This window comes from Pseudochaenichthys georgianus, chromosome 13 (assembly GCF_902827115.2).
Source record: "Pseudochaenichthys georgianus chromosome 13, fPseGeo1.2, whole genome shotgun sequence".
NCBI classification, from domain to species: domain Eukaryota; kingdom Metazoa; phylum Chordata; class Actinopteri; order Perciformes; family Channichthyidae; genus Pseudochaenichthys; species Pseudochaenichthys georgianus.
In genome coordinates, this window is record NC_047515.1 from 2,280,363 (window position 1) to 2,307,419 (window position 27,057).

General features: G+C 44.1%; 1 protein-coding gene across 1 annotated transcript in view; it reads right to left on the reverse strand.

The window, feature by feature from the left end:
* The window catches only part of LOC117457411 (spectrin beta chain, non-erythrocytic 4), a 150,109-nt gene that overhangs the window by 9,808 nt on the left and 113,244 nt on the right, over positions 1–27,057 (reverse strand). Inside the window, 14 exon segments of the mRNA XM_034097494.2 lie at positions 2,002–2,264; positions 2,771–2,831; positions 3,025–4,064; positions 4,257–4,453; positions 4,602–4,686; positions 4,896–5,034; positions 5,275–5,519; positions 6,171–6,305; positions 6,531–6,776; positions 6,882–7,086; positions 11,980–12,110; positions 12,880–13,158; positions 13,452–13,541; positions 14,343–14,567. Coding sequence (XP_033953385.1) covers positions 2,002–2,264; positions 2,771–2,831; positions 3,025–4,064; positions 4,257–4,453; positions 4,602–4,686; positions 4,896–5,034; positions 5,275–5,519; positions 6,171–6,305; positions 6,531–6,776; positions 6,882–7,086; positions 11,980–12,110; positions 12,880–13,158; positions 13,452–13,541; positions 14,343–14,567 — 3,341 coding nt within the window.

The following is a 27,057-nucleotide window of genomic DNA, read 5'->3' on the forward strand; positions in this document are numbered from 1 at the left end:
GGTGAAATCAACCACAGACTGTAAATGGGTAATGCTACAGGCACATGTAAAGGAGTAGGTGCAACTGTATAAAACATTATGATAACCATTGCATTGCAGTTCCAAATCAGTATGTGGCTTATAGTTGGGCTGGCTCAGGCTTGCTCTGAACCAGCCCTTATTTATACTGCTACAGGGTTAGACTTTCACCCTTTACCTTCCTAGTTCTCCCTCTTCTTCTCTTTATCTGTATGCACTCATGTCCCATAAATGAATGAATTGAATTTATAATTTATTTCCTGTTAGGCGTGGGGTTTCTTTAGGAGTATTCCCTTGTGATTGAGAGGGTCAGACAGAGGACAGAGGGTGTTGTACACCAGGGGTCGGTAAGTAAGTTGGGCCTTGGGACAATTCTTGTCTGAGCCACTAGATGGCGGGCCAGAACATAATCAAAGGCCAGAGCCTCTGGCTAGACCTGCCCAGAGGGAGGCTCGTCCTCTCTAGCCCCATTTCAGTCCCATGCTAAAAGCCAGGGCTATTATCTGTATTTTAACAGACTATCTTTTAAATTGCTTCTCGTTTTTGCGCCGTCCCGTTCAAATGAAATCGCCGTCAATCACTTTTCCATGCTCGCACCAGGGCCGGGGGAGGGGCTACAAGGCTTGTGCTGCATTCCCTTGCATTCGGACATTAGGGATTTTCTCTCATAAATGTTGTTTCTTTCGAAACAAAGCTGCCAACTGGGGAGGCAGCATATGCACGGCCACCCCTCGCCCTCCATGATCAAGCGGCTTCTCCGATTTTGTTGTCAATGTTTTGATATCCTAAGTAAACATTACGTTTGAATGATTTAGTGAGCTGGTGTTATTTTTTTCAAACCACACACCGCATGTTGGCTATTTCAGCTCCACGCGCTGTCCACCTACTTATTGATCCACGATCAGCGTCAGTGCACCCCGCTGCCAGATTGTGCCTGTGTGTCATTCCCTCTCAACATGGATAAAAGTACAATAAGCATTCTTCAGGTGTAGGTAGATTCTCTATTCGGACATTATAGCCTATGTGTGCGACTGTCGGTCAGATATTGTAAAAAAAAAAAAAAAAATCTCTAAATAATATTTTATTTTTATTCTCAAAAAATAATTTTCCTGCCCGAATATTATTGCTGGCGGGCCACCAATGGCCCGTGGGCCGCCTGTTGCCGACCCATGCTGTACACACTGTAAAGACCCCTGGAACAAATGTGTAATCCTTGATATTGGGTTATAAACTTGAGTGATTGATTGAAAGTTTGGACGATTATGTTACTATTGTGATTCTGGGCTGAAAATAAGAGTTGTTCCTGATGCTGAATCCAATCCAGCTTTGCATAGAGGGATAATTAAAGGGAACAGTAAGATGTGTCACATATTTGTCAATGTTCAAAGTCTTTGGAAGCAGAATGTAGAACTGTTTGTTAAATGTAATCCATTAGACAAAGAGGTTAACTGATCATTTCATAGCATCCTTTGACTGTAAACCTTAATGTATGCATGCTTCTAAAGACACAGTTGCTGAGAATATCCGAAGCTTAGCTGAGAGTTGCCTTCATGTGTCCTCTGCGCCGGTGCCATCATGCATCGGTTTAACATGTCAGACGCAGTGTCAGCGGAGTGTGTTAGCGTGTTAGCTTAGCATGCTAAAGTCATGCCCCTGTCATCATTGTTGAATCAACAAACGGAGGAGGCTCTGATGTCATGAGAAACAGACAGCGGAAAATACTATTTGTAGAATTGGCTTCCATCGATAATAAAGACCGGTAAGTTTACATTTAGCAACAAGCAGCGCAATGCAAAGTCTTCATTTGATGTGGAAAATAACTTGCAAATATGGGAACTCTTGTGGTACACCCCACAAATATGCTACTCCAACAACTTTAGAAATGACCTTGATCAGTCTGACTCTGATGACACCAGAGTCCACCCTCCTTCTCTCTCATCTGCTCGACCAGATGTTCTGCTCAACATGACCCTGAACACCCACCTATTGGTACTCTTCTTCAGGGTCTCGATGTCCAGCTTGCGGAACAGGAAGCCCTCGTGGTGTGCAGTGTGCGTGGGCTGCAGGGGGATGCTCGGGCTGCTCTGGGCCGGAGCGGACCGGGACCTCCGGGTGGTCTCTCCCGCCTCTTTGGGTCGTGGTCGGCGCCGTGGTTTGGGTCTGTCCCGAGCTCGAGGTCGCTCCAGTGACTGTTTGGTTATTTTCTCTGGGACACCATTAGGCAGGCGGGCCACCTCTCCACGGGCCTGAAGGTGGGTGGAGTCAGTAAGAATTGGGCTCATGGTATTACATTTTTATCATCGAAGCACATATGTAAGTCTGGTTTCAGGTCATCACAAATCACTCTGACCAGAGGCTGTATATAAAGACGGAACACATGACAGCTCAAAATGTGAAGCCATTTTTGTAAAGTTACGGAGCCGGGCTGTAAAGTAGTTGTAAGTAGAGAAGTGTCGGCCATCTTTAAGTTCAGTCTATGCTTTTGATTGATTTATTCACCCCACATCACATACACTCGTTATTACTCTACATAATCCAGTGACTTCTCTACAAAGCTCATCACACAGACTCACTCCTGAAGTACACGAGGAGATGTTGACCAGTTCAACATTTCAAAATTGTGTAAACTGGAGAAAAAAAAGTAAAGTAAGTTTGTTTATTTATTTGCACTGTGTTTTACAAACCCTGCCTAAATGAGCCACACAAATAAACACTTTCTTTATTTGCACACACACAACATAAGTCTGCTGACCTGTGCTGCTTCTCTCTCCTGCAGCTGCTCTACAATCTCTGCCATGGTAGATCTCTTTTCTCTGTAGAAAACATGACAATTAGACAATACACATTGTGATATATGTATGGTGCTAAACAGAAATATACACTGACTTCCAAATCCAATAAATGTATACATTTTTTTCTTTTGAGTAGTGTATAACCGGCTCCTCTTGTCCACATATTAATAACATAGTACATTAGACAAAACAAAGTACAAACACAAAGTCTCACCCTCCTCCTGAGCGTCGGTCAGATTGCTCTTTGCCGGTGTCATGCTCGCTGGATTCTTGTCTGTCCAGCCGGTGTCGGTCCCTCTCTCTCCGCCGGCCCTCGTGGCCCCCGGGGGCCACGGGGCCCTCCTGCTCACTGGACGTTTGCCTCTCAAGCGTCTTCCTGTCCCGCCTCTCGGCCTGTTCCCTCCACACCTCCTGAGGCAGCTCGTCCCTGCGGGCCTGGATCAGCTGCTCGCTGGACAGCTGCCGCTCTATCCTGTGCTGACCGTGTGTGTGGACCTGAGGCTCAGCGTGGCCCAGCGGGTCAGTTCTGGACCCCCGGGGCCCTCTGGTGGGCTCGCTGTGCAGGCGCTCCCGGCCCGGCTCCGTAAGCACCACCTCAGCCATCACAGCCACCTCCGCTTTCTCCGTCCCTATCTCTCCCATCATTATCTCCCTCTCCCTCCCCCTTTCCCGCTCCCTCGCCCTCTCCAGGCGGCTGGCCACGAGCAGCGGCGTCACTGCATCATCCAGGTGTTTGATTTTGGGTTGCCTTAGATACGGGGACGACTTCACCTCTGGAGATCTTTCCGCCTGTGATGGCTGGAGGTAACTCATCCCCTTCGCGGCTTGCTCTCTCGCCGGGCTGGGGCTCTCTCTCGCCTGATTGGCTGAGACAAGCATGGCTGCCGTGGCAACCGAGGCGATGGAGAAAGGGGTGGGCTGGCCTAGTCCTGCAGCCAAACCCACCACGCCGCCCTGCCGCGCCTCCAGGCTTTGGCGGTAGCTGGAGCCGTTCATCACGGGGGTGTAGTTAGCCACGGTGGACCCCAGCCGACGGGCCACAGATGAGGGGGAGGGTGTAGGTGTGGCGGGTGAGGGTGAGGGAGGAGAATTGGCTTCGTTCTGCTCATAGATGGTCTGTCTCATGACGGGGGAGAGCGGGAGGCGGGGGAGGATGGCTACAGTTGCTGAGGCATCTTGGGGGTCCAGGAAGACTTTACGACCCAGCAGAGGGGTCGGGGGCAGCGGACTCTGCTCTGCTCTCAACTTTTCCACCTGGGGAAAGAAAACTGTTTTAAATCCCATTCCAAGACTAACGAGTCACTCAGGCTTTAACACGAGTGACTGATTTTGAGCAATTCTGTAAACATCGCTCTTCATAAGTGTTTAGCCAGTGATTTCAGTATATTGGATCTTACAACTTTTTCATTGGAAAAATGATGATGATGCTGAAAATGATGGTGTTACCGTGGTGATTCGTCTCAGTGAGCTGAATCGCTCCTCCCAGGTGGCAGCAGCTTTGCGGAAGGCTTCATGCCGACGAATCAGCTGCTCCACCTCGTCTACGCTCGCCCCCAGCTCGTTGCTGCTGATGAGCGGCTCCTGAGCGGTCAGCCACGCCTCCGCCACCACAGCCTCCTGCGCAAACTGGTGAACCTCCAACACTGAGAGGGGGGGCACAGTAATGTTCAATAGCAGAAGCTTACATCAGCTATTTTCTCTTTTTTACATGTAGGTATTGTTGATATGTGTGTGTGTGTGTGTGTGTGTGTGTGTGTGTGTGTGTGTGTGTGTGTGTGCGCGCGTGCTTACATTGCTGTAGGGCATCCCAGTGGTTGTCCCACTTCTCAGACAGCTCGTACTGCTTGGTGATTACCTTGTCTAGCTTCTCCTTGATCTAAGAATCAAAACCAGTGACATTAGAATTACAGCAAAACAGGGATCAGAGTAACAATGGTCAACATATTGCCAGACACGTTGTTCTGTATAAAGGGGTAAAGGGTTTTACATCCATCCATCTATACATACACATCACATAAGTGGAGGTTGCTGTTGTGGGGGTGTGAGCAGTGTTTCATTTAAAATATCATTATAAAGTGATGTTACCTCCTCAGCTGCCGGGTTTCGAGCAGCCAGCAGAGTTTTCCCCATCTCGATGCACTCCAGAGTGCTGCGGCTGCGAGCCTCCACCTCACTCTTCAGACTCTGGTGATAGTTCATCAGCACCTCCACTGAGGACACGTCCCTGCAGGACACACAGCACACACACTTAGCTCACTGCCCCACACACTTCAGCAAACAAACGGCCTGTTAATTACTTTCTGCAAACAGCTTTCTATACCCACTTATAGAATACTTAGGTCCTACCAGGTCAAATCCTATGTGTTAGAAACGTACGGTATGTTGTAGCTTGAAGGCATAACTGTAGTTTACTGTCTTGGTCAAGTTTGACACGTTTTATACCACCTTCATTTAGAGTAGTTACTTAGGCTTTTCTCCTGTCCCTATCTGGCAGATGATGGATTCCATCCAAGTGATCTGATCTCGGACCGAGCTGAAGAACCTCAGCTTGTCGGTCTCCGTGGTGATCTGTACTCGGCACTCCTCGCAGGACGTGAGCAACTCCTTCCAGCACTGCATCACTTCGTGCTCGCGGAAGGCGATGGCTTCGGCCTTCTCCCCGGCGTACACCGTCCTCAGCTGAGCCGCGCTCTCCTGCAGCTGACGCACCTGGCAGAGCAGATTTTAGGAAAACGCTGAACGAGGAAGAAACTAAAATAAATACAATAGTTTTTCTTCAAATGACGCACGAAACACAGCTGCTCTGACAGCTGTGTTTCGTCGGGGCCAAATGATACAGGCTCCTTCAGAGGAGGTGACAAAGAGCAGCTGTTCTTCAGTCAAATGTTCTCCTGCTCTGTTCCCCAGGTGCAGGACAGGGACCAGACACTTCTAAAGGAAATGCAGAGCAAGTACATACTCAGTCGTAAATAACCAAATGTACTTTCTATCCATTTCCGTTCATTTATGTAATTAAAAATAAAATAAATGTATATAAATGTATATTACAAATTCTTACAAAAACAGAAAGAACAAAATGATGCAAAGGAAATACATCAGTTTAAAAGCCATATAAACAAAATGTGAATTGCTATTTTACTGATTTTAAATAATCACTCCGTGTTCGTTTGAATGTGAGGCCCTCCTCGCTAAAGGAAGCATGCTAAACAAACTGTGTAATTACTTATAAACAATTGCTGAATTAGCATCAGAAAACGTTGTGTTGACCTTCATCATCACCTTCATCATCACTGGGGCAGGTCCCCTAAATGAGGGGTCAGTTATGTCCCATGCTGTGTGTTCAGGTGCATGTTGCAGTACCTGCGTGACCAGCAGCTGTATGTCCTGCTCGAAGCTGTGCAGCAGTCTCTGCAGCGTGCTGGTGTTGGCAGAGCTGCCCTGCCGAGCCCGAACTTCAGGAAGCCTCCGATGTTTGTCCTCAATCTGGGCCAAAACCTGAACACCAAAGAACACAAGCAGTTCAGAAGGTGTCCTATACAAAACAAGTGTGGTTGAAGAAGGAAATCAGGCAATTTGGAACAAATAGGGTTAGGGTAAAACCAAATCAATCTGCTCATTAAATGTCCTTTCTTGTTGTATAATTGCAACATATGATATTGTACAGTTTTACTCTACGGTTAATAACCCCTTATGATATCTGTGTTTCTTCAGGCATCGTACCTCTCTGCAGTCAGAGAAGAACTTGTGCAGCTGGTGTGAGGCGGCGAGCATTTGCGCCCGGGTCTCCATCAGCTCCAGCAGATCGGCCCAGGCCTCGTTCACCCCGTCCTTCCACTCAGCGATGGTGGCGGCCTCCGCGTGGCCGTAGTCGATCAGCTCGTCCACCATCTGGTTGACGGCGGTCACTCGCTCCTGTCCCACGCTGCCCGTCTCTGAAGCAAAGTCTGTGAACTTCTCCTGCAGGACCTGGAGGTTTAGTAGATAGTAGTATATTCTCCATATGCATTCAAGATGCTTTTTCAACATCTGACTTCTGTGACATGTACAGACACCAACCGTTCGTACACTTACCGTGACATGCTCGTAGTCTTGACCCAGTTCAGGCGAGCTGGCCACCACCTCCCTCTGAGCGATCCACTGCTCCAGCTCGTCCACCTCCCTGTTGAGCTGGTAGAGCCAGTACTGCTGCTCCAGGCGGCTCTTCCTCTCCTCCACCAGGTCCTTCAGGGACACGTACAGACGGTCGATCTGCGACTGGCGCTTGCTGATTTGCTCGCTGAGGAAAACACAGGACAGGCACAGTTAAAATGACACAAAGATAACCGATAAGAAAGTATAAACAGTGCAGGAAGAGGAAAACAACCCATTGCGGTTATTTAAAGCCTCTACCTAAATAATGTTAAAAATCACAATGTAATATCAAACACAAAATCAATATACAAACGATTACTTACATTCAATAAAAATGGCAAAAATCAAGAACATAAATTATACTTACAATTTTTAACTAGGCATTATACATACACTGGTGAAATGATTGTTCAGGTCTTTTTTAAAAGCAATGTAGCAAGTACAGTTTTTTGTTATGATGGGAAGGCCATTCCAGATCGTTGTTCTCCTCAAACAGATGGGAGATGTAGCTCTACGAGTGAGACACTGAGGGGGGTGGAGATTTGACGAGATTAGAGTTGCGTTAATCTTAATCTGTGAATTATCTTGAAAGTATATTTTGAAGTATATAGGAATCCCTTTACCTGAAATTATTTTGTAAATAAAAACACACATTTTCATAAACTGTAAGAACCTTCAGGGCGAGACTACCTTGTGACTGACAGGTTGCTACCACAGTGTCAAGTGTGGGTGCTCTCCGGGCTCTCAGCCTAGAACTCTCCATGAAAAGGTGGTGGTGTTGCAATTGATGTAAAAACAAAATGTCATCCTACCATCCAATCATCTGTGTCTCAGCAGACAATTGGAACTTCTTAAGGGTCATTGTATCACTGCTGTAGGGTGCTATAGACCCGCTTCAGCAAGCATTGAGGCGTTATCATCACTGACTCATCCGTTATCTTGCTTGGATTTGAATGAGATTTGAATTGCCTGAGACTTTAACGGGGACTGGTTGTCCTCTGTCTCCGATAGTTTTAAATCAACCTGTGACTCTTTTAATCTTATGCAATGTATCAATAGCCCAACTCGTCCTAATCTTAAACACCAAGATAAATCGTCTCTTATCGACTTATATTTAACAAATGCGCCTCATACGTTTTTGGATATTGGTATTTTTGCAAATGATATGAGTGACCATTGCGCTATAGCCACAATCAGGCAGGCTAAGCTTCCAAAAACAAGACCACAAATCGTTTTTAAACGTGATTTTAAACATTTCTGCGAGCAAGCATTTTTTCATGACCTGTGGGATTTTGATTGGAACAAGATCTCTCTCATTAGTGATATTGAACTGGCATGGGATTATTTTCATGAGGCTTTTATTAGAATTTAAAAAATCCCTGGTTTCGTCCTCACAGGCAGCTTTCTAAAGGAGAGGTCAAGGGCCAGAAAATCAAAATCCCAAGTGGATTGGATTGTTTTTAGACAGCTCTGAAATCGTTTCACCTTCCTATTTAAAAAGGCTAAATCTGATACATCTCTAATACTACTAGTAACTTAAATGATCCAAAGAAATTCTGGAAGGTAATAAAAAACTCATTTGGAACAGAAACTAAAAATGAATTACCAGCCTGCATTGTTACAGACTCGCAAACCCTCACTGACAAATCGGCCATTCTCAACTGCTTTAATGAACATTTGATTTCTTCTGGTTCTTTGTTTGAGTCCCTACATTCGGACCCTGGACAGAACGTTGATTCCTCACCACCTCCATCCCATCCCGTGGCTCAGCCATTACATTTCACATGTATCAAGGTGATAGAGGTCCATAAAGCATTGCCGAATCTGGATCCACACAAATCGGCAGGTCCGGACAAACTTCCTCCTCATTTTCTTAAATTAGCTGCAGACTTTATAGCTTTATATCTTTTTAATTTAACTCTTTCCAACAATGAGATTCCTAACATATGGAAATCTGCATATGTTCTTCCTTTACTGAAAGGAGGGGATCCCTCATCTGTTAATGATATAGGCCAATTTCCAAATGATGTGTTGTAGCGAAGGTCCTTGAAAAGCTTCTCAGTGAAAAACTTAAATTATTCTTGGACACAAATGATATTCTGTCAGAGCACCAATCCGGTTTTAGAAAACAACACAGAACAACAACTGCTGCTATTAAAGTGGTGAACAACATCATTGAGGCATTGGACTGTAACAAGTATTGTGCAGCTCTATTTATTGATTTGTCCAAGGCGTTTGACACAGTTGATCATATCATCCTGACGGAAAGACTTCACAGTATCGGCTTAGGCATACTGTAGGTTGGTTTTTAAATGATTTATCAGCAAGAACCCAATGCGTCCGATTTTCTGGGTCCTTTTCTTCCTTCCTCCCGATAGCAAAGGGTGTGCCACAAGGTTCTATATTAGGACCCATTCTTTTGACCATATATGTAAATCATCTATGTAATAATTTAGCAAATTCTTCTTACCATTTTTATGCAGATGATACTGTTATTTATTGTTCCTCCGCTTCTACGGAGCAAAGTCTAGATTTCCTCCAGTCTGCCTTTGATGTCACAAACCCATTTAATACCAACTGAAGTTGATATTAAATGCTGAAAAATGTGATGATATTTTCGAATGGCAAAAAGTTACCATCTATTCTACCCAAGATGTGTACTGCTCAAGGGACTGACATTGAGAGGGTCACGACTTACACATATCTGGGATTTCTTAATGAACAGAACTTGTCTTTCAAGTTACACACGGAAAATGTTGTTTCAACATTTCTTTTACAGAAATAAATCCTGTTTCTCTTTTCAGACAAGGAAACATTTGATATCTGCAACGTTTTTACCTGTATTAGATGATGGTGACCTGCTATACATGAATGCCTCTGAGCAGTGCCTAAAGAGCTTGGATACTGTGTTCCATTGTGCCTTACGATTTACTACTGGATGTGGATATCGAGTACACCATAGTTCAGTAACAGGCGGACCGCGATCCGGATCCGGACCCAGACCTATACGGACCCGGACCTATAATTAATACATTAATAGGGGATTTCAATTTTGACGGGGCTATTCTATTTTAACCGCCGCCATCAGGGGGCGAAAGAGACAGCGAGCGACACGGAGAGAAACACAGAAGAAGAGACGAGAGAACGGCAGATAGAAGCGGAGAGGAAAGTGAGTGAAGAGAATAATTAGCGATACAGGGAGAGGAGAGTGAACAGGCGTGTTAGCGGCAGACAGGGAGAGACAAATAATTACACATGGCGCTCTCCAAGAAGAGGAACATGGCTTTTAACCCTGAGTGGACGGACTCATTCATGTTCATCCTGCCCACTGGGAGCACAGAACCAGTGTGTCTCATTTGTTCAGAGACCGTGGCGCTCATTCAAAGTGCCAAAACGCCACTATGAGACAAAAAGTGTTTGACCAAACATTCCCTCTCAAGTCGGAACTGAGGTCAAATAAGCAGTCTCAGAGCCCGATATGATCAGTCCACCAGGATCAAAATTAAAACTAATTATCGTTCCGGCTAACCAATGAGCACCTGCATGAGAATGGCCCTGACACCATTTCAGCCCAGATCTAAACTCCTGGCAGGACAAGCTCCAGCTCAATTCTCGCACTGAACAGAACAAAGTGAGAGACTGCAATATAAGAGGGACAGAAAGAGAGACTTTTAAACTGTTAATTGTTCTGATGTGTAAAGACTGATATTGTTCTACAATCGGCTGAAACAGTTAAGTCATGATGTGAAACGGTTAACAAAGAAAAAGGGAAACTCAAGCTGCTGCTACACTTTATTTTATTTATCTAAAATTAAGCACTTTTAAGATGCACATATTTTCAAAAGCTATTTTATTTATTGTCTCTATTTTATTTTTTAAATGCAGCCCGAGAGGAACATTACACACATCCACAGTATTTACTGTGTATCTGTATAGTTCAATGTTCATTGACTATAAATATTGTTGTTTATGAATTGTACTTTCTTTATTTGCAGTCAGTTGTTGATTACATGCAGACGTTGATAAAGCTACAGGTCACTTTAATATATATCACACTAATTCATGAAGCAAGTTAGACATGTTGATGTTCCGGACCTTTGCATGGGGACATTCTCTCTAACTGGACCTCGTTGAATTTGAGTTGAAGACCCCTGGAGTACACCATTGCACTTCATATGCTGCTGCTAATTGGCCATCTTTGTCTGCTCGCAGACTTTCCCATTGGTTGGGTTTTATTTATTAATCTCTGCTTGGGTTGGGTCCCTCCTACATTTGCACATATATGTGTCAAAGAGAAAGTCCATATGGCCTGCGCTCCCAAGATGTGATTCAGATGCTGGTTCCTACAGTGAGAACAGAACTGGGTCAAACAGCTGTTAAACATGCGGCCCCCACAGCTTGGAACAGAAGGAGCTGAAACTCTCAGATGGAATCACTGTGGGGGAATTCAGGTCCATCTTAAAGGACAGAGAACACGACACCATTGGTAGATGTGAGTGCTCGTATATCCAAAAATCGTTTTACATGTTGCCAGTTTTGAATGATTTTTAATAGTTTGTTTTATTTCGCATATTGACTGGCTGACGTGCCATTAGATTTGTGTTTTACAGCTGTGTTTGTCTGTCTGTGTTTTATCTGTTGTAACTTCGTTCATGCTGCCCTTCTTGGCCAGGTCGCTCTTGGAAAAGAGGTTTTAATCTAATTTAGTCTTTTACCTGGTTAAATAAAGGATATATATATTTGACAGTGTGATTCCAGTTCATGAAAGTTACTTGTAATTTTAACTTGAATTAATGTGAACAAAAACAGCTTGGCTGAACAAAAGGGAGGACTCACTACTAGACTGATGTTTCACAGACTTATGTCTAGACAGTCTCGTAGTGAGTCCCCTTTGGTCCTCTTCAGATCAAACATAAGCAACACGGATTTGAAAATGAATAAGAAAGGAATGCTTGAAAATTAGCAACTATTTTCCAGGGTTCTCGTGGTTGACTTTGGAAACGAACAGAAAACAATCAGTGTGTGTTTTCAGGCTCACTAGTCCGGATGGCCCATCTCCAGCAGCTGTCGACACTGCTGTGAGAGCAGGCCGATGGTCTCAGCGTAGTCCTCGATGGTCTGATCCAGGACCAGGTGTTTCTTCAGCAGCTGCAGCGTGCTCGGCTCGTCCTGAGGGAGGAGGAAAGGACACACAAGGCAGAGTTTCCTTTTTTATACATAAAACACACACAGCACAAATGCTCAATTCTGCCTCTATAAATAAGTGTCCAAAATGTACTTTTGGCTTCCTGTTAAAGGTGGCTGGTTGAGTTAAAGCCAGATTGTTTACCGGTCAAACCAAATGAATTGCCTTTTTACATTTTTATGAATATAAATCCATAAAAATATCGTAATGTTGTTTCGAAAGCAGCAACAGTAATGTTGGAAAAATAAACTATAGTCTCCTCCCTGTCTCCACCTGCTGTTCAACGACTTTGCTCCATGTGTTTAATAACATATCTTAAGTCACATTGCCCACTCTTATAGGTACTACCCATTATTAGGAAGCAAGACAGACTCAGCTAATCATAAGGACAGCAAGCCAGCAGCTCTAACCAGTATGGGGGAAATGCATACGTCTGTCCGGAGGGGCAAGAGGTTTACATCATTTACTCGGACTAAATGTACTCGCATATGGCAAGTGTTCATTTCCATCCTGTGTAACTGTCTGCGTGAAGAGGAAGGACTAACGTCTAGATTAAGGTCCATGAAAGAGATGTATTAAAGAATGATCCATGACTTTGGATTGATTGTGTTTACACCCTGGTGAGTTTAGCAGAGGCTTGTGCAATCAGGGTGGTAATAATGACTAAATAATGAAACCCTTTCCTGTTGATAACAGACGACATGCTGTGATTTTGAACCAGATAATCAGCCGTTTATTCAATGGCGCACACACCTTCCCCTTCTCCTCGTTCATCATGTGCAACTCCTGCTCGCTCAGCCAGGCCTCCACCTCGGCCGTGTCGAAGTAGTACTGTTGGGCCTGGTACATGGCGTCCAGCACCAGCTGCCTCCTCTCCGTCTCGTGCCACAGCAGAGCCCACAGCCCGGCCAGCTGCTCGTGGCCCGCCCGGGCGCTGTCCGCCTCGGGGCTGCGGATGGAGGCGATGATCCCCGCCCTCTCCAGGACATCATCGATCCTGCTCCTGTGGCCCTGCAGCTCCCTCTGAAGAGTCTGGAGGGGTTCAGAACAGGACAGAAGAGGTGACTGGTGAGGTAGTTTTAACGTGGTTTAAAACAGAACAACAATAATACGAGTGAAATATAGTAGTACATTAAGTAAGGTCCATAAAGTAGGTGAGTAGGAAGTAGGACTACGGTTTGCATATCATGTTTTATATCTAATTCTTGCCATCCAGATTTCTTTGGACCACAATAAGTTGACATTAGAGTGGTCACAGGAGTCAGGCTCCAGTTATGTATTAGGTTACGGCTACCTTTAGAACCACCAGCTCTTGATTCCCTCACCTGGTTCTTCTTCATGAGCTGCTGCACCGCCTGCAGAGAGGAGCCGTGCTCCTGAGACATGGCCATCGGGAGGCGCTCCTGGACCCACAACTGAAACCACAACAATACCACACTCAGCAGTTCATGTTTGTTGTTGGTGAATCTAATAATGATGTACTATAGAGATATCTACATCATAATTAGATATGAAGATATCTATCATCAACATTTATTGAAAAACATTTAAGACAAAATGTGTGATTTATTTTTGCATTCAATTTGAATAGTTTTGTATTATATAGTGCTCCAACAGTTTGCCATTACTATTGAATTCATGTGGGGACTCGACTCCCTTGGTGCCAATGTGCAGCGGGTGGTACCTGATATTATTTGGTACCATCTTATCGGACATTCTAAGTGATAGGTCCAAGCTATTTGACCATTCAGTGCAGACCATTGATTGGACAGAGGGGTTTGTCACTGATGCGTCATGGGACATCCTGTACTATCCAGACCTTTTTAAACAGCAAACTACCATCTATTTAGATTGCACTATTTCTTATGAACTCAGGCAAGACGGTGCTATGTTTGTTTGCAGATGAAAGGATTCACAGTGTCACAGTGACGAAGTAGTTTCAAGCTGCATCTTGAGCGGAGCGGAGCCATTACAAAACACTAAAGCACTCCTCTTCCTGTTTTGGTAGGGCAAAGATTGATACATACTTTTGTAATTTGAAATGAGCTAATCTAGTTGCTGCCTCGGCACTACATTGTCTGTTTTTCCTTATTTTACATTTACATTTCTTGTAAACATTTCCTTTTATCATTTTTAAATGTCTTTTGTGTGTAAAACTCAGTAAAATGTCTCTAAATGATGGAAATAAGGGATTGTGTTTGTGCTGTCAGACTCACGATCTCATCGTCCAGGTCTCGTCCCACTTGGTGAACTTCTTTGGAGGCCAGCAGGATCCGCCGCCTCTCCTTCAGCGGCTCGATCAGTCGCACCATCCGCGCCTCCACCACTGCTTGTCGCTCTGCAACCGTCTCCTTGATCTTTGTCTGCTGTGGGATGGAGGCCACCTGCGCCTGGAGCTGCCCCACCTCCTTATACCACTCCTCCATCTGGCTCTCCATCGTCTGAGGGGGGACAGGAAGAGGATGTTATAAAGACGGACTGAGGAGAAGAGGATGTGTGATTAGGAGGGATGGATGGAGGTAGACTTGTTGTCATGGGATCCAGAAGAAAGATAGGAAGAGTGGATGTGAGGAATGCAAACATGATAGGTCTATCATTCTTTTGACTCTCTGCCTGCAGTGAAGAGATATTATGCCTGAAATGACACTGAAACTAAAAACATGAAACTAAAAACGGTGGAAGGATCAACAGAAATAATGAAATGTCATAATGAATAAAGATGAAAGAATGAATGCAAAGATGAATGAAAATAACCCAGGGCAGCGAAAGAATAACTGACAGACATGAAGTGTAGTGAAGTTTACTGTACCCCTTGCCAGGATGGATGCTGGGTAGTGGAGTTTTGATGATGTGGTAAAGCAGTGCTAATGGCGGCTTGTTAAAGGAAGCTGTAAGCTGAATGCTGTGGGAGAGGAGAGTGAAAAAGGTCCCGTGAAATGATGAAGTGATGAGAGGATGAGTCTGTGCGTCAACCCGGGTCACACCTGCCCGCGGCGGTCTGCGGCGTCAAACAATCCGATTCCTCTAAACTATATTGTTTATTCCACAATCACACGTACGGAAACAAACAACTTTGTGCTACCATGAAACGAAACATAACAAATAGTCATCATGCCTAATCGTCAGGTAAAGTGTATGTAGTACCTAATAATGTTACAGTATTTGCACTTAACCCGATTGAAAAGGTCATAAAACCCAATTATGCACTAACTAAAAGAATGTAATAACATGTCCTCACTTATTAAATAACGTTTAAAAGATAATGTAAAACCTTTCAAAGGTGAGTCATTCATTCAAAACTGATAATGTAAGATTTTTTATTTTGTAATAAAAAGGAGGCTTTTTTATTGAAAATGTAAACTGTTGGTTAAACAACATTATGATACATTTCTTGTTAGCATACTAAATTGCTAAATACACTGATTACATGTGTAAAAATGCACTCTAATGTAGAATTTGAAATGTATAACGTTGGTATGAAACTGAACTGCCCAATGGGTTGGCATAAATGGCTGATACTTATAGAGTTAAACAAAAAGAATCAACAGAAATTAAATGAGGCAGAGCTGAAATGAGATGAAAAGCTGAATGGAAAATATTGCGGCAAACAGTGAGAAATGTTGCTGTTTCCAAACATGATGTTTGTTAAAATATGAATGAGATGAGACCATCACTGTGTGCCGATAAGAGCAGGAACAGTGAGTCATTGTGAGACGGTTTCCGTGTGGAGCAAAGATGGCAGAGATAACAGAGTCTTATTTACAATTGTAGTGTTATAGTTTGGAGTTTAATGTTTTGGAATGTTTGGAACATTTTAAACTCATGTGCTCGAGGGGTTAAGGGCCGAAAAAAAGCTTCAGTAATTTCATAAAGAAAATAGAAACACTTACGGCCCGTCCACACTACAGCCTTCGACAGCTTCACAAAACGGTTTCCAACGCGTCTGCCCATTCACTTTGAATGGGGTGACGTCACTCCATTCACTTTGAATGGAGTGACGTCACGTTGCCTCGCTTTTCGCCGAACTGAATTGTGGGTAGCATAGCGGTCCGTCTCCGGCGTCAGAAGTTGAATGTTCAACTTCTGACGCCGGAGACACCGGAGTAGCCAATGCCAGCCAATCAAATCCCGTTTCTGAAAATCTGACAGCTGAAGCCGTAGCCAATCAAACCGCGTCTAAGCTGGGAGAGATATCCCGCCGTTCATTTCTATATTTAAAAAAAAGTTGGAGGAGAAACTAATTATCGCCGTAGCAATCACCCGGTTTTGTATGACCAGCCCCTCTTCACCTACCGGGATACAGACCGGAGGAACCAGGCATGGAGGGAGGTGGCAGAGGCAGTGGGTGGAACTGGTAGGTTTTCGCCTGTTTGGGGAGTTTATATATATATATATATATATATTATATATATATTGCTCCCATAAAATCCCCAAGCTTCAGACACGCCCAGCTCCAAGCTTTTTTTGAAGCTGTAGTGTGGACGAGCCGTTATTGTCTCATGGGCTTCGTGGTACAAAATATCCTATAACCAAAAAACAATCCAGAGGAGAACCGAGCATTGTTAACATTTACATTGTTCATCTCTTTCAAAAAAGAATGTTCAAACCTTAAATTAATCAATCATGTACTTCTATTTAGTATCACAAAACATGTTTTAAATGTTAAGGTTTTTCTTGGAGAAAATGTCTTTGTAATGTTAAGATCTGTGGCCTGGAGCTGACTAATAAGGATACAACAAATGATGTTTCCAGTAAACAAATCTAAAACTTGTTGTTGTTTCCTTATTTACCTATTGCATAATGGGCGTATAGACCTCTTAGAGTAAACTAGAGGTGAGAGGTAAGGATGTATAGCAGATAGTCTCTGGTTTCAAATGGAGTGAAATAGACTTAATGTTTCGTAATCCTACGTACGTGTAGTTTCTTGAGCTGCTTGTTGACAGTGGTGAGGTCCTGTCCCTGGTCCACGTAGGCTAGCTGGACCTCCAGCTGGCCCAGCTTCTGGTCCATGCTCTCGTAGCTCTGCACCAGCAGGTCGGCCTTGTTGGACTCAAAGAGCTGCCGGGCTTTGGCCTGCGTGGTGCTCTCCAGCTCCTGCCAGCACTCCCTGATCTCCTCCAGCTTCATCCGCACCACCTGGCTGAGCTCCGGCTTCTCCTGGATCAGCTGCTGGCCCTCCTGCATGGACGGGGCGGATAGAGGGAGGGGGGAAACAGAGGTCAAATCTTTCATGTTTTTCACCATTACAGGAGAGAATGACATTCAGACTATGTAACGAGTGAACATGTAAAGCTCAAAAGATGGCATACGGCAATTTCTAAGCAATCTTTGCGATTTTAAACATGACGAGAAAATGTGCGGTTCTCTGTTGACACCCCCAGTCATGACTCCACTCCCAGATCATTTCTAACAGTTTCCCATCAAGGGGGTGTCCACTGTCCCCGGAACAAGCACACTGAAAAACTGCCAAGGCTATGTGTATTTTGTAACTTTTTGAACCACTGATTTATTTATTTTGGTGACAATCCGAATGAATATTCATACTGCCGTTTCTTTGACTATTTATAGGAAAATATGGGCGTTACGTGGAGCCCGCAAAAGCTGCGTTAATTGTGAATCCTTTCATCTGCAAACAAACAAGAACCGTCTTGCCTGAGCTCATAAGAAATAGTGCAATCTAAATAGATGGTAGTTTGCTGTTTAAAAAGGTCTGGATAGTACAGGATGTCCCATGATGCATCAGTGACAAACCCCTCTGTCCAATCAATGGTCTGTACTGAATGGTCAAATAGCTTGGACCTATCACTTAGAATGTCCGATAAGATGGTACCAAATAATATCAGGTACCACCCGCTGCACATTGGCACCAAGGGAGTCGAGTCCCACAACGTGATGCTATAACTATAAGACCTACACAACTCTAGCTACACATTGACTCAAGATTATTCTACAAAGTTGATGTGAGTTATAAGGCAGACAGAGGTTGGACATGCGTGCAATGTTTTATAAATCTGGATATTTGTGTGCTCAAGCACTTCTTTTGTTCCTACGTACGCCATCTTTTAAAGCGAGTCCTATGCAACGTTGTATAAATGAGACCTCAAGCGAGCACAACATGCTCTGAAGCTACCAAATGTCACACCATGCAATAACAAACATAACCCGTTACTATAATAGGTCACAACATAAACTAACTAGCACCTTAATCAGTGAATCTGTATCTCGACACGTCACCTGTGAGGTATTAGCATACACTCATAATCTAAAGCATATCATGTTAATCACTTTTTCCTCATCACTATGCAAATGAATGCAAAAATAAACTCTAATCAGATCATCTGCTCTGATAACATGAGCTGATTAGAATGAAAGGTCCCGCGTCACGGCCAGTTCTACTGATCATAGTTCCATCGTTGAGGTCGACTAGAATACATTTACACTGTGCACTGTTCCAAACTCACATTGGTTTCTCACAGCATCTCTGTGTAGTCTGTGTATTCACTCTCTGTGCTAAAGGGCTGGTTGGAGCTCCTGCCCCCCCCCCCCCCCCCCGTGAGCCCAGTGGCCGTCTGCAAGACAGCGAGACACAGCGAAACCCAGCCCGAAACCAGCCCGAATACACACACACACACACACTAGGCTGGGAGTTTGTGTGTGTCCTCAGGCTGAGTTCCGCGGTGTCTCGCTGTCTCGCCAACCCCACACCAGTGAGCCAGCTCGCAACGTCCCGCCTCGCGTGTGCGTGAGGAAGTTGGTCCAAACGTAACAGCACCGCGGACGTAATGTAGCGGCTCCGCAGATTGGTCCATTTGTTACATCACTATACCCAAATACGTCACTATACCCAAGAAGTAAACAATGGAAAAAGAGAAATGTCCAACGAGGCGTTCTGGCAGCACAGACAGGTCTTCTCTGTGTTAGACTTTTACTCGCTACAGGGTGCACTTTGAGGGTTCTGACTCTGCAGACCGTCTACATGCAGAACAACCTTCATAACACAAGGGGACGGGTCAGAACCAGAAATGCATGACATGGGCCCTTTATGTATTTTCAATAATATAAGTTTTTTAATTACGTTGTCCATCAGAATAAAGTGAAAAATAATTGTTTTTATTCAAATAAGAAGGAACACTGAAGAAAATGTTGGATGTATAATTCAATTAAAACTTGTAAAAAAATGACACAATCTACTGTAAATACAATACAATGTGTATCATTTTCATTGATGCAGCTAATGATCAACAATCTGTGATTGCATTGTCTGATTGTCTTTTTTTAACAATGAACCATCTTTCAGCTCCTTGTATCACATTTAGATTGTCTGGCTTCTAACGGATATATTTAATAAACTGATTATCGAAAACTCTTGAACGTACAAACAAGATATCTGGAGACATTTCGGGCGCTGGTAAGCTTTGCTGGGATTTGGCAGACCAAACAATCAATCATGAAATAATCATTAACTTCAGTCCTGCTGAAATGTATCATCTAAATATAATACGGAGGCGTACATCCAGAGTTTCCGTTTCATCACATCCACACATATTCACTGCATCTGATGATGTTTGGGTGATGATGTGCAGACACTGTGGAGAGGGTTAGGACCAGACGGTTAGGACACGTGTGTGTGTGTGTGTGTGTGTGTGGTGTGTGGTGTGGTGTGTGTGTGTGGGTGTGTGTGTGTGTGTGTGTGTGTGTGTGTGTGTGTGTGTGTGTTGTGTGGAGATTAAACATTGCCTCATACATTTCCTGACACTCCCCTCCCCCTCCTCTCTCTCTGTCCTCTCTTATTCATATTTCTGCCCCCTTTTCAACCTCAGCTTGTTCTGAACCCCCTTACACACACAGATGCACACAGGCACACACACATGGCCGTGGGAAGTAGGGGTGCTGAGGTTGCTGCAGCACCCCCTGATGGAGGACAGGGAATCAACCACCCTCTCTATGTACACCTGCCCCACAGTAAAGTCCTTCCCCCATCCCATTGTAATTTGTTTTTTGGCCAACTCAGTGTTTGTATCAGCGTTTCCGTTGGATTGTGCCAGACTGCCAGTCAATATTTCCAAGAAGATTTAAATGTCCCAGACTAATGGAAGAAATTGCAGTCAAATATTATCTCTGTTTATTATTTATATTTATTATTATATTAAAAAGTAGGCGGAGCTTAGGGATACGAGAGGGTAATATGTAGAGCAGCTCCACCCGGATAAGTGTGCAAAATGTCAGGTCCATCAGACTTACGCTCCGACTATGTACATTTTTCGAAAACTGAATTTTCACAGGTGGCGCTACCGAGCATGTTGGAAATGTTTAACCCATCGACTCCAGAATGTGACATTTTTCACCCGTCCTGCCGGCGTTGCCAAATGTCGCTACATGAATAGTGTCGTAACGCCCTCAAAAACAGGTCGAAACATCAGAATATGAAGAATTATAATAATAATTCTATGCATTACAATAGGTCTTCGCACACTTCGTGCTCAGGCCCTAAAGATCACACACAGGGAAATGTCAGGAGTCGTACTCCGCTCTGACTAGAAGGCCAGAGAGAAGAAGTGAGTCTTAAGTGTAGATTTAAAAACCCCTAGGGTCTGGGCCGACCTGGGCAGAGTGTTCCAGAGCCTGGGGCCAGCTGCTGCGAAGGCTCGGTGCTCTCAGGTTTTGAGCCTGGTCTTGGGCACTATCAGCAGCAGCTGGTCATGAGTTCTGCTAAATAAGCCGGAACCAGCTCATTTAGTGCTTTAAAAACAAATAAAATAAGTTTAAAATCAATTCGGAACTGAATTGGAAGCCAGTGTAGTGAGGCGAGAATTGGGGTGATGTGGTCACGCTTTTTATGGCGAGTGAGAAGACGTGCAGCTCCGTTTTGCACTAGCTGCAGGCGTTTAATTGATGCCTGGTCCATACCCACATACAATGCAATAGTCCAGTCTCGAGGTAACAAAGGCGTTAATAACCCTTTCTAGGTCTTTAAAAAAAAAAAACTACTTGGTCTTACCCAATAGTCATATTTAGAAAAAGGAGGTCTTGACTATGGTGCTGAACTGCTTATCAAATTTAAAAGCGCTATTGAAGGTCACTCCAAGGTTCATGACAGAGGGGAGGATGTTTTTATTGAGGGAGCCCAGAATTTCAACCGGAGAGGCTGGAGGTTGGGGTCCAAAAAAGATGACCTCAGTCTGCTCTCGTTGAGGTTGAGGAAGTTTTGGCTCAGCCAGGATTTAATCTCTGCTAAGCAGTCCATCAACTGCTGTAGTGAGTTGGCATTTTGATTGAGAGGCAGATAAATCTGTACATCATCAGCGTAACAATGGAAGGGGATATTGTGTTTTGTAAGAATTGAACCTAGGATTGAACCTAGGGCCCAGAATCGAGCCTTGGGGAACCCCACAGGTAAGAGGGGCTTTTGCAGAGGAGAAGGCACCTAGCTGCACTGAGAAGCTGGGGTCTGTTAGGTAGGACCTGAACCATGCAAGGGCAGAGCCTGTGATGCCTGCGGACTGTTCAAGCCGTGACAACAGGATGCTCTGGTCCACAGTGTCGAAGGCAGCTGTCAGGTCTACCAGCACCAGGACAGCTGGGCTACCTGAGTCGGCGGCTAGGAGCAGATCATTAAAAACTCTTAAAAGGGCTGTTTCAGTGCTGTGCATGGGTTTGAAGCTAGACTGAAACTTGTCATGGATGCCATGCGTGGTTAAGAACGACTGCAGCTGGACGTAGACTACTCGCTCCAGGGCTTTAGATAAAAAGGGTAGCTGGGAGATGGGCCAACATTTGCGAGAATGGAGGGGTCGAGATTTAAATTTTTAAGCAGTGGCTGCACCACGGCATGTTTGAAGGCAGCTGGGACACATCCTGAGCTAAGAGAGGTGTTTATTAGTAATAAAATACTTGCTCCAACTGATTTAAAAACATCTCTGAGAAGGCGAGAGGGAATGCTGTCTGAGGTGCAGTTTGTCGGCCGCAGCTGCATGACTACATCCGAGAGAGAAGAGAGGGATACAGGCTCAAAGTGGTCGAGGACAGCAGGGCAAAGAAAGGGAGCAGGATCTGGGGTAGCACTAGTGTGGGCTAGCCTAAGCGCAGATACTTTTCTATAAAAAGTGTAAGAAATGTATCGCAGAGAGTAGTCGATGGCACAATTGGAGAAACATCACAGGGATTAATGATCGAGTTGAGGACATTAAAAAGAACCTGAGGTTTATGGCTGTTTTTGGAGATCAACAGAGAAATGTGCTCCGTTTTGACTGCTTTGACTGCCGTCTGGTAGTCGGAAAGGCAAGCACGAAGAATTGGAGTTTATCCATTTTCCATTTTCTCTCAGCACGCCTGCAGGTGCTTCTAAGAGCGTACGAGTACAGTCATTGAGCCACGGCTCTGAGAGAACTTTGGTGTGTCTAAGCCTAAAAGGAGCGACGGAATCCAGTATTAGGGTCAAACATGGAGATAAGCTCATCAGCACTAAAAGCGAGCACAAGGTTCCATTCCTGGACCATTACTGTTTTCACTGTACATTAATGACTTGCCTAATGTATGTCCTGAGCTGAATGTGCTAAAGTCATTTTGGACTTTCCAGGGCGGATCTCAAAAGGTTATTTGTAAGAGTATTTATTGGATGATCTGGAAACTTAAATTAATAAAAGGAGGGAAGTGTTTAATTGATCCTCTCTGTTTCATTCTTTCCTGTTGTGAGTGCTAAATTGCCACAACAATGCGGTCATCTTTATACACGGCAAACACACTGAAATGATCTCATCTTGTCTCTCTAATGCTTTGGACAAGGTTCAACACTGGCTGAACAACATTTGCTTAAAGTTAAATGTACAAAAAACAGTAAGCATGATGTTCAGTAAACAACCAGTCAAAATCGAAGGATCCAATGTGTTTTTAAACGGAGCAGAAATAGAACTAGTCCCCCACTCCAAGTATTTTGGAGTCATACTGGACTCGAACTTGACTTTTAAGAAAGTATCCAATACCGTTAAATTGAACTTGCAACATTTTAAACAAATTAGACCTTTCTTAACTGTCAATGCTGCAAAGTCATACCTCCACTGTATGAATCCCACATTGAATACTGTTTGACAAACTGGTCGTTTGCTTGTGCCACAAACCTGAAACCCATAGATCAGCTGTTCAAGAGAGCTATCAAGGTGTTTGACAGAAAGCCAAATTCATACCACCACTGTACCATCCTTGAGACACACAATTGATTGAGTTTTGATTATTTTAAGTTCTTTAAAAGTATGTGTTTTTGTTATAAATGTTTACATTTTGACTAAATAATGAAACCCTTCCTGTTGATAACAGACGACATGCTGTGATTTGAACCAGATAATCAGCCGTTTATTCAATGGCGCACACACCTTCCCCTTCTCCTCGTTCATCATGTGCAACTCCTGCTCGCTCAGCCAGGCCTCCACCTCGGCCGTGTCGAAGTAGTACTGTTGGGCCTGGTACATGGCGTCCAGCACCAGCTGCCTCCTCTCCGTCTCGTGCCACAGCAGAGCCCACAGCCCGGCCAGCTGCTCGTGGCCCGCCCGGGCGCTGTCCGCCTCGGGGCTGCGGATGGAGGCGATGATCCCCGCCCTCTCCAGGACATCATCGATCCTGCTCCTGTGGCCCTGCAGCTCCCTCTGAAGAGTCTGGAGGGGTTCAGAACAGGACAGAAGAGGTGACTGGTGAGGTAGTTTTAAGTGGTTTAAACACAGAACCACAATAATACGAGTGAAATATAGTAGTACATTAAGTAAGGTCCATTAAAGTAGGTGAGTAGGAAGTTAGGACTACGGTTTTGCATATCATGTTTTATATCTAATCTTGCCCATCCAGATTTCTTTGGACCACAATAAGTGACATTAGAGTGGTCACAGGAGTCAGGCTCCAGTTATGTATTAGGTTACGGCTACCTTTAGAAACCACCAGCTCTTGATTCCCTCACCTGGTTCTTCTTCATGAGCTGCTTGCACCGCCTGCAGAGAGGAGCGTGCTCCTGAGAATGGCCATGGGAGGCGCTCCTGGACCCACAACTGAAACCACAACAATTACCACACTCAGCAGTTCATGTTTGTTGTTGGTGAATCTAATAATGATGTACTATAGAGATATCTACATCATAATTAGATATGAAGATATCTATCATCAACATTTATGAAAAACATTAAGACAAAATGTGTGATTTATTTTTGCATTCAATTTGAATAGTTTGTATTATATAGTGCTCCAACAGTTTGCCATTACTATTGAATTCATGTGGGGAATCGACTCCCTTGGTGCCAATGTGCAGCGGGTCTGGTACCTGTATTATTTGGTACCATCTTCTCGGACATTCTAAGTGATAGGTCCAAAGCTATTGACCATTCAGTGCAGGACCATTGATTGGACAGAGGGGTTTGTCACGATGCGTCATGGGACATCCTGTACTATCCAGACCCTTTTAAACAGCAAACTACCATCTATTTAGATTGCACTATTTCTTATGAACTCAGGGCAAGACGGTGCTATGTTGTTTTGCAGAGAAAGGATTCACAGTGTCACAGTGACGATATGTAGTTTTCAAGCTGCATCTTGAGCGGAGCGGAGCCATTACAAAACACTAAAGCATCCTCTTCCTGTTTTGTAGCGGCAAAGATTGATACATAACTTTTGTAATTTGAAATGAGCTAATCTAGTTGCTGCCTCGGCACTTACATTGTCTGTTTTTCCTTATTTTACAATTTACATTTCTTGTAAACATTCCTTTTATCATTTTTAAATGTCTTTTGTGTGTAAAACTCAGTAAAATGTCTCTAAATGATGGAAATAAGGGATTGTGTTTGTGCTGTCAGACTCACGATCTCATCGTCCAGGTCTCGTCCCACTTGGTGAACTTCTTTGGAGGCCAGCAGGATCCGCCGCCTCTCCTTCAGCGGCTCGATCAGTCGCACCATCCGCGCCTCCACCATGCTTGTCGCTCTGCAACCGTCTCCTTGATCTTGTCTGCTGTGGGATGGAGGCCACCCTGCGCCTGGAGCTGCCCCACCTCCTTATACCACTCCTCCATCTGGCTCTCCATCGTCTGAGGGGGGACAGGAAGGGATGTTATAAAGACGGACTGAGGAGAAGAGGATGTGTGATTAGGAGGGCTGGATGGAGGTAGACTTGTTGTCATGGGATCCCGAAGAAAGATAGGAAGAGTGGATGTGAGGAATGCAAACCATGATAGGTCTATCATTCTTTTGACTCTCTGCCTGCCAGTGAAGAGATATTATGCCTTGAAATGACACTGAAACTAAAAACATGAAACTAAAAACGGTGGAAGGATCAACAGAAATAATGAAATGTCATAATGAATAAGATGAAAGAATGAATGCAAGATGAATGAAAATAACCCAGGGCCAGCGAAAGCATAACTGACAGACATTGAAGTGTAGTGAAGTTTACTGTACCCCCTTGCCAGGATGGATTGCTGGTAGTGGAGTTTTGATGATTGCTGGTTATAAGCAGTGGCTAATGGCGGCTTGTTAAAGGAAGCTGTAAGCTGAATGCTGTGGGAGAGGAGAGTGAAAAAGGTCCCCGTGAAATGATGAAGTGATTGAGAGGATGAGTCTGTGCGTCAACCCGGGTCACACCTGCCCGCGGCGGTCTGCGGCGCGTCAAACAATCCGATTCCTCTAAACTATATTGTTTATTCCACAATCACACGTACGGAAACAAACAACTTTGTGCTACCATGAAACGAAACATAACAAATAGTCATCATGCCTAATCGTCAGGTAAAGTGTATGTATACCTAATAATGTTACAGTATTTGCACTTAACCCGATTGAAAAAGGTCATAAAACCCAATTATGCACTAACTAAAAGAATGTAATAACATGTCCCTCACTTATTAAATAACGTTTTAAAAGATAATGTAAACCTTTCAAAGGTGAGTCATTCATTCAAAACTGATAATGTAAGATTTTTTATTTTGTAATAAAAAGGAGGCTTTTTTATTGAAAATGTAAACTGTTGGTTAAACAACATTTATGATACATTTCTTGTTAGCGTACTAAATTGCTAAATACACTGATTACATGTGTAAAAATGCACTCTAATGTAGAATTTGAAATGTATAACGTTGGTATGAAACTGAAACTGCCCAATGGGTTGGCATAAATGGCTGATACTTATAGAGTTAAAAAAAAGAATCAACAGAAATTAAATGAGGCAGAGCTGAAATGAGATGAAAAGCTGAATGGAAAATATTGCAGCAAACAGTGAGAAATGTTGCTGTTTCCAAACATGATGTTTTGTTAAAATATGAATGAGATGAGACCATCACTGTGTGCCGATAAGAGCAGGAACAGTGAGTCATTGTGAGACGGTTCCGTGTGGAGCAAAGAGGCAGAGATACAGAGTCTTATTTACAATGTAGTGTTATAGTTTGGAGTTTAATGTTTTGGAATGTTTGGAACATTTTAAACTCATGTGCTCGAGGGTAAGGGCCGAAAAAAAGCTTCAGTAATTCATAAAGAAAATAGAAACACTTACGGCCCGTCCACACTACAGCTTCGACAGCTTCAAAAACGGTTTCCAACGCGTCTGCCCATTCACTTTGAATGGGGTGACGTCACTCCATTCACTTTGAATGGAGTGACGTCACGTTGCCTCGCTTTTCGCCGAACTGAATTGTGGGTAGCATAGCGGTCCGTCTCCGGCGTCAGAAGTTGAATGTTCAACTTCTGACGCCGGAGACACCGGAGTAGCCAATGCCAGCCAATCAAATCCCGTTTCTGAAAATCTGACAGCTGAAGCCGTAGCCAATCAAACCGCGTCTAGCTGGGAGAGATATCCCGCCGTTCATTTCTATATTTAAAAAAAGTTGGAGGAGAAACTAATTATCGCCGTAGCAATCACCCGGTTTTGTATGACCAGCCCCTCTTCACCTACCGGGATACAGACCGGAGG